The sequence below is a fragment of the Sinocyclocheilus rhinocerous genome, unplaced genomic scaffold, assembly GCF_001515625.1.
Source record: "Sinocyclocheilus rhinocerous isolate Xijiao unplaced genomic scaffold, SAMN03320098_v1.1 scaffold461, whole genome shotgun sequence".
Classification (NCBI taxonomy): domain Eukaryota; kingdom Metazoa; phylum Chordata; class Actinopteri; order Cypriniformes; family Cyprinidae; genus Sinocyclocheilus; species Sinocyclocheilus rhinocerous.
This window is the reverse complement of record NW_015624123.1, coordinates 602,626-611,298: the sequence shown is the minus strand read 5'-3', so window position 1 is coordinate 611,298 and position 8,673 is coordinate 602,626. Positions and strand designations below refer to the sequence as shown.

Sequence of the window (8,673 nt, the reverse complement as noted above, 5' to 3'; positions counted from 1 at the left end):
ACACACACACACACACACACACACAGACACACACACACACACACACAAAGCAAGAGATAATGAGTCACCTTCTGTCACTCTGAAAGTGTTGAGTATGAATAACAAACCATAATTCACCAAATAGATATACTGCTCCGTATCAGTTTCTCTCTCAGGGTCAGATTTATTCCATTCATAGAAATCAACAGAAGAAAGACTGAATGCAGTGAGGGCACAGTGGACCGTTCATGGCCTCTGATGCGCTCAGTCAGAGAGTGTTCGGCGAGTGAAAATATATCTGAGCTAAACTTATACTTAGCCTCCAACTCACACACTGGCGAGTAAAATCTGAGAATTTATTAGCAATTGGCTAATATTAGACATCATTTAGTCGCCAGAGTGAAGATTTAGTCACATATGCGAGTGATTTACTCGCAATGTAGAGGGTTGCAGTCAGGTGACATGATTAGTCACAGGAAGCATGACATATCAGCACTTTAAATATGTCTTAGTACAGAGACACATTCCTGTAAATCTGTGACAGGCTCTAAAGAAGAAACAGACTACTATTGAGTTAAGCAAGTCATAAGAGATCAAATCAAAATCAAAGCTAAAATCATTTAGCATGTACACTCATACAGCAAACAGTCACAACTGTACATGTGTACAGTATGAATTAAAAAAGTTTTCAGGAATGAAACCATGAGTTAACTCAACTTCTCATTGAATTTCAGGATTATGTGCAGTAAGGGTTGCACCGCCTAGCTGACTTCACTAGTATGAGCATGAAATGATTACTGCACAGAAAATGTCAACAACAGTGACTGTTGTTTTCACAAACAAAAACACAAATTCGGTCCGATTATCATATGCAATTTGTCTATTCAGACCAATGCATAAAAAGCTGCAGATGGGATGAATGATAATGCAAATCCACTCTCTGACAGTAGGTGGCGCTTATAGAAAAGCAGCATTACCCCAGTATACAAAGCACTACACAACTTTCAATTTCTAACATCATTTGTCATGGAGAAGAAATGTTTTCAAACAGTCGTTCAGATTTTTGTATTTGCATGGTGTTCCTCAAACAACACTAAATACAAGAATAAAGAGACGAGACCTGGTTCCGGATTCTTTCTCTGATATATACTGTATTACTATTACAATTGTAATGCTATTTTGTATAATACTACTTATTATAATACTATTTCGTAATAACAACAGTTTGAGAGTGCCACCAAGCCATATACTTATATGGGCATGGGACCAAAAACGCTAATCTCATTGGTTGGCTGGCTTTCTTTGCAGTGTGATGGAAATGAGAAGCTCTCTCTGTCAGATTGAGGCTTGTAAATGTTTGTATCAGTCTGAACAGAAATATTAACAGCCATTCATTCAAATTAAAATTTATTGCACCAAACATTTAGTCTGATGCCATGTAGTTTCTATGAACATATCATCACACTCTTTTACCTGTACACAAGCCAGCCTGGTGGGCAGGGCCTTTCTCCCTCACATTCTTAACGAAGATGGTGTCCATGGGCTCCAGACGACTCCGATGGAGCCCTGCATCCAACACACACAAAATATACTTCATAGTTTGTACAGAAGGGGAAAAACTGAAATGAAATACTGAAAATCGAGGATTCAAAATCTAATTCAAACTTGCATATAATCAAAAATAATATATGAAATATTTAAAGTATAACTAATCATATAATATGTCAGATGTTCTTCCTCCACTGAAGCTCAATATGCTCTTTGGATCATTTCAAGTCATGCTGGAGATCAAATGCTTTAAAAAAAAAAAAATGTATTAAAACTGTCCATTATTCATCAGGCTCAAATCAAAACAGAAAAACTAAAATACAAATCATGAGGTTGGACACAAACGTGTGCTGCTGTCATTAAAGCAAACATGGAATACTGCATAATAAGACAGTTTGACATTCATGTTGATATTTAAAAATGCTGATTTATAATTTTAGAATTTGTAATGAAAAAATAATCTGTTTTAAATGACAAACATTCAAAATCGAATCGTTTCACTGGTGGACTTTTGGACCTCACTGTAGACACACAAACGCACACATTCATAGATGTTTAGGCTGGCACTGTGGAATGTGTTTTGCTCATACTGATGCCAGTGTCTCATGATGGCATGATAAGATGAGGACAGATGGTAACAGTCAACAAACAGGTTGAGGTAGTAACGCATAAACTGATCTGGGAACTGTGGGCCTTTAGTGTAGCATCAATACTGGTCTTATATCATCAGACGATCTGTCGCAAGCGGCTTTCATTCTCAGCTCTTACACAAATCTCTATGATCTGAAGCTACAGTGTTTGTGGACTGTGTGTAGATGCGTGTGTTTGCTTGTGCACCTCTGTATCAATCATTGGATTTTACTTGCATTGTAATTGCCTGGGATCCAGTGGTATGTCATTATGACAATATGTTAAGCACAATAAGACATTAGGACTCACCTTTCTCACTTCAGATCTGGACATCTGGATTTGCATCTTTTTTCATATATACAAGTACTGTGACATGATTTATATATATATATATTTTTTATTTTTTTATTTTTTATTTATTTATTTATTTTTTATATGGAAATAAGGAAACATTTTCATATGTCAGAACTTGCAAATTATATGGCACATATCTCATATCAATCATGCTCCTTCCTGTAATCCTGCTTAAACTGGACTGATTTGAATGCAGATGGACTCCCTGATTGTGCAAGAATGGAAACTTGCTCTAGGAGGCGCCATGCAACAAACATCTGTTTCCCTGATCTTGACATTGCTTCTGCCGCTAATTCATCTCAGATCAGTGACTGATGATAATATAAGTGATAATGTAAGCAAGAGGAAGAAACACAAGTCATATGAAGTTTAGTCAACGAGTGGCAAAACATTCTCAAATTATAAGAATTTAGCTTTAATGACTGCAATTCACATGATGTGTGAACATAAAAGGCATATAAAAGTTAGACTCACCCTTTCCATTCCCATTCTCTTCATCCTAACAGGAAACAATAAGAAAACAGTTAGATTATAGCAAAATTACTACATGGCCTTAAACTTAATGGTTTAATAATTTACAAGATACGTAAGTGAGTTATTATCATCTTTAATATACTGTACTCCACTAATCGTATAATAGAAATGACAGTGGAGTCTTGGAGTATTTAAAAAAATTATGCTCATCAAGCCTATTAAAGTTATTGTTTCATTTTACAGTTTTGTCATTTTTAGTCACGCTTATATCACTTTTAAAAACTATGACTTTCTTTCTACTATGAAACAAAAAGACATTTTGAATAATCATGCTAGTCACTAATTTCTATGCACTTACAATAATGAGGACTGAGATTTTAAACCTTCAAATAGTAATATTTTATATAATAATAATGTTATATATGTATAATATATGACGTATAATGTAATGTATATATAAATATATTATTATTATTATTATTATACACCTCATATTTATAGTTTTACGCTGCTTATTTGTCATTGAAAAGAGTGGCCAAGATTTGAAGCATTCTTAAATATGCAAAACATGAGAAGAAAGTTTGGAACAATATCAGGTTGAGTAAATGATGACAGTTTTCTTTTTTTGGGTGAATTATACCTTTTATGTCTTTGGTGTGCAACAAGAATTAAGTCAATAGTTATCCTCAGAGTTATGCATCATATTAAGCACCAACAAAAAACAAAAACAGGAAATAACTTTATTATTATTATTTTTTTATAACAGTTCTCAATAAATTGGTTTGATCTCTACCATGTAACTGATATCGACACTGAATTTGTCCCAGCACTAGAGGTCATCAGCACTGGGAAAAATGGAGCACTTTAGCAGTGAATGTGCTGCTTTTAGCCACAAACACATAAACACACCTCCGCAAGAACAAGAGACGCAACAACATTAATCTTTACACCGGTGCAGGAAATGACATAGTCTTTATGATATTCACTCTGTATCTTTATTTACAACAGACACAGTTTAGATAACCCATGCACAGCTTTCACAAAATAACCAGACTGCAAACCAGAGGCTCAAATCACACACACACGCAACGCTGATCAGGCAGTTTAAAGTGGGCAGCCCAATGTTTAGTCTGCGCTGACTGGGCTCATTCCTAACAAACTCACACAATACTGAGGCTTTGCCGTCCCGGGAGAAAGACAGACAGAGGGGCAAACAGATGGGTAGAGAGTGACGGACAGTGACCACAACTTTAAGATTTATAATCAACATCCAACCCACAGATCAAAATGAAAGTCCACGTGTGCATTGACTTGGAGCTGGTGGGGTGACAGATGGAGAGTGCCACACAGTCATGTGACCACGTGGACACTGGGAACAGTGAATGGACCAGAACACATTATTCCAGCAGCCCTGGTACGGCCTGGACCAGCCCAGAGCGCGTGTGGTACCAGTCAAACACAAAATAGGCCCTTTGAGTAGGAAAGAAACAGCAGCTTCTCAGAGAAGAGATGCCATATCCAATCATAATGGGGCTTTGTTTCTCCAATATCATGTACACACACACACACACCGTTTAAACTTCTGTAGCCCGTTCTAAATAAAATATGGAAATAAAATACACTACCGGGGTTGGCAAGATTTATTTATTTTTATTTTTTGAAGTCTCTTATTTTCACTGAAACGGCATTTATTTGATCAAAAATACAGTAAAACGGTAATATTGTGAATTATTATTACAGTTTAAAATCTCAGTTTTCTATTTGAATATATTTTAAAATGTAATTTATTCCTGTAATGGCAATGTTGAATTTTTTAGCATCTTTTCTCCAGTCTTCAGTGTCACATGACCCTTCAGAAATCATTCTGAAATGCTGATTTGCTGCTCTAGAAACATTTCTTATCAATGTTGAAATATTTTTTAGGACTCTTTGATGAATAAAAAGTTCAAAAGAACAACATTTGAACAAGAAATGTAACATTTGTAACATTATAAATGTTTTTACCATCATTTTGAACAATTTTGTGTCCTTGCTCAACTGAAACATCTCACTGACCCCAAACATTCAAATGGTAGTGTATGTCCCATTTATAATGTATATAACTGATAAAGATACTTTGTCTCATGCTTTCAATAGGCCTACATTTCTATATTTAATAAGACACTTAAAAGTACACTGAAAAAAATTTGTTCTGTGCAGCAACAATGTAAATTGGTTTTATAGAAGTAAAAAATATTACTAAATATGACAATCAAGTTGACCACATTAGATAACATCAACAAAAATAATTAAGTGTCAGATCAGGTAAAATGCTCTTTAAAAAAATTAAAAAAGTAAGTTAACTGCATATATCCACATTTAACATGGTGAACATGATTAGATATCTCACGGCTTTCCTTATATAAGCCCTTGATATTTTCGCTCTAATTATGATGTGCATTTGCAGAACACAGTTCATCTCTCCTGAACTGTTTATTTGGTCTTTCCCTCCTCTTCTCTTTAGAAAAAGGAGCTAAAGGAAAAATGATTCCACTCTGGCTCTCTGTGAGGTGAAGTCCTTGGTGGACCAACTATTGCTTGTATGGCCCTTAAAACAAAAGGCATTTTAGAGTCTGAAAAAAACTGCTCCAGTTTTTTAAGAATATTTCTTGAGCCCTAATATCATGCAAAAGGCTCTTCATCACAAAGTGGTTATTTTTACAGATAAAAGTCCTTGAAGGCCTAATGCACAGGCCTAGAGCACAACTTACTCTTTGTAGTTGAGAGACAGGGATGTTTTATTTCAGCTGTCAATTGACTGCAAGTCAGGGCTGTCCACACTTTGTAGCCTGATTTTGTGATAGTTGGCAGAAATCCTCACCTTGAGATTGGTGTGCAGGGCGGACTCTGGCGGGTAAACGATGAAGTGACGTAGTGTGAAGCCAAAGCCCTGAGAGTTCTTATGGAGCACCAGTGTACGTGGACCCTGCCAGGACACGCCCAACCCATCTGCCCCGCTCCTGACAGCCGGCCGAGGGTTCTCACTGGATGAAGAGATCCCATCTCTCCGCCCCTTTGCCTGGAGGAACCAGAGAAAGATAGCTGTAATTAGACATTCACCATTCAATCAGTCACTCATTTAGTCCAAAACTATTATTCCAATGGGATAACATGTCACACAGAACACTGTATCTAATGCAAATGAAATGCATCGGTGTTGACAAATAAGTCACATTTAATGTGATAATTGGAGAATGCTCTAGGCAGATAATTGCTAGAAATAACACCCTGTTGTTCCAAATGACCATCCCAACTGTTTTGGATCTGTCAGTCTACTTACGCCACCTGTGCAAACAAGACGTGGGCATGTGAGGAAAAGTAACTGAAAGGGGGAGGGAACGGGAAACATCTCTCCACATTTGGGAGCCATGATGTAATTTTGATGATGTCAACATTCTCTAAGGAATTCTTAGAGGCCACTAACAGAAACGTTACTTAGTAGATTAGTAGGAATAAATGCCAGGGATCGCTACAAAAAAAGAATAAATAAAATAAAATGATTTTCGATTAAATCTATATTTTATTAGCTTTGGTTCTCCAAACACATCAGTTCACTAAAGAGTCCCTTTGACACCTGAGTATTGGGACAAAACAGGCCGCAGACGTGTAGTGGTGTTTTATTTGAAAGGTGACATCATCATTCCCCTCATTTTGCAAGAAAATACCTCTTTTATCTTCAACCTAAAATCAACAACTTCACCAGCCCTTGTGGTTTCACTATAACAGGAAGTCCAGTAAGGGCAGGAAGTTCCCTAAGAATGGTGCCAAAAACAAGGGGATTTTTTTCTTTTTATTTGGCAACTCATTTTATATAAAGCAGACATTTACTTCTCAAATGTCTCCTCTTCACCCCGTTACTCCTCACATCTCTCTGCACTCAGCAGAAGTCATACTCTATAATCCAGCGGTCCTGACTCTGACCGCAGCCTCACCCCCTCTCTGCTTCTCACTCTATTTCTGTCTCTCTCGCTGTTTTCATTTGGCTGTGCTTATGTCTGAACCTTCTCTCTTTCACTTGCATTCTTACCAACTCGCACGCATGATCACACACATATAGACAAATGGTAATGCTCCTTTTAAACAGCCCTGCATATTGTGTGGAATGATGTAATGTTTTTATTCAATTTCCTTTTCTTCTGTTAAAGGGATAGCTCACCTAAAAATGGACACTCTACAGTCATTTACTCACCCTCATGTCTTTCAAAAGCTGTATGGCTCTCTTTCTTCCGTAAAACAAAAAAGGAAATATAAGCCAGAATGTCCAAGCTTCTCTTTTCCATACAATAAAAAGGAGAGTGACAAGATTTTCAGTGGATCCCAAACTTAATTTGAATCCGTTTCACTGAATGACCTTTGAAAATAGTTCACATGCCATTTGGACTACTTTTACGATGCTTTTATTGTACTTTTTCGGTATTTTTAGAGCTTGACCGTCCCTGGTCCCTATCCACATTCATTACATGGAGAAAAGCAGCAGTTTAACATTCTGTTAAACTTCTAACTTCTTCTTCAGTTTTATGGAAGAAAGTTATACAGGTTTTGGAACAACACTTTATTGAGTGAATTATCCCTGTGAGTATTTTTAAATAGACAATAGACTAAACTTGCAGTGATTTTTTGCAAAATCTGTGGAATGGATCTAAACACTACACATTAACTAGAGCTGAGGTGGCTGAAAAAATAGCTAAAATATTTAATAAACACAAGGATTTAAGTGTTTCTTTAAAATAAGATAAATTTACCGGAGAAGCTAATTTGCATAGATATTGCGAAGATATTAAGGCTCGTTTTCAGAGAATGTATCTTGCATTAAATTTCTTGTCTTTCTCCACTTAAATTCTTGAGTGCTTTCTGCAGAGTTCATGCGCGCGTGGGCCTGCTCAACGGATTAGACAGAGACAAAAGACACAATAAGGCTGTGTAAGTGACAGGATGAATGTACAGGGGCCTGTGTGAATTCCATAACGTTTACCGTTAAGCCAGGACATGTTCAGACAGAGACGGAGAGGCTAGCTTTAGAAAGAGAAAGAGAGGGAGAGCGCCGTCTCCAACAGGCTCCAACACGCAGGTTTCGACCACAAGGTTCCTCCCAGCACTGAGAATACTAAACCCTGTTATTACCCCCCAAAAAACACACAAGTGTACACACAAACACATGCTGGTCACCTTATGGTCCAGCAATGTCCATCCATTTAAAGCATTACACTTTTCCTTCCGTTCTGTTCTTGTCATGTATGTTTCTTCATCACTAACATTCTAATGGATTGCAAACGTGACTCTCCAAGGAAACTAAGCACTCAAACAAGTCATCTGTTTGACGTCAGAGAGACCTCCAAGAACACTTACTACATTCCCATTAGATTAAAAGCTTTTGAGAAGTTTACTGACATGTTGCAAGCCAGATGTCCATAGATCCAATGGTACACAACAATGTCCTTCATATCACATCTTAAAAAGAGAGAAAGGGTCTCATTTCCAGCAAAAACATGATGAAAATTATTGAAAACATTAAGATTTATTTTCCGAGATTGTAGCTTGAATTATTTTTTTCATGCACTACTGTATTTTCTTGCATTATGCATATATTCTCTCAAATAAATTTTAATAAGAATCAAAACCAAATTATCTGTATATATATATATATATATA

The 8,673-nt window shown here is 36.6% G+C and overlaps 1 protein-coding gene across 4 annotated transcripts in view; it reads right to left on the bottom strand.

Moving 5' to 3' along the window:
- The window catches only part of LOC107737822 (rho GTPase-activating protein 23-like), a 45,220-nt gene that overhangs the window by 30,570 nt on the left and 5,977 nt on the right, over positions 1-8,673 (bottom strand). For all 4 annotated transcript variants that reach the window (XM_016549449.1, XM_016549459.1, XM_016549464.1 and 1 more), the window contains exon 2: positions 5,846-6,043. In XM_016549449.1, the coding sequence (XP_016404935.1) occupies positions 5,846-6,043 (198 nt within the window). The remainder of the gene's footprint in view (positions 1-5,845; positions 6,044-8,673) is intronic.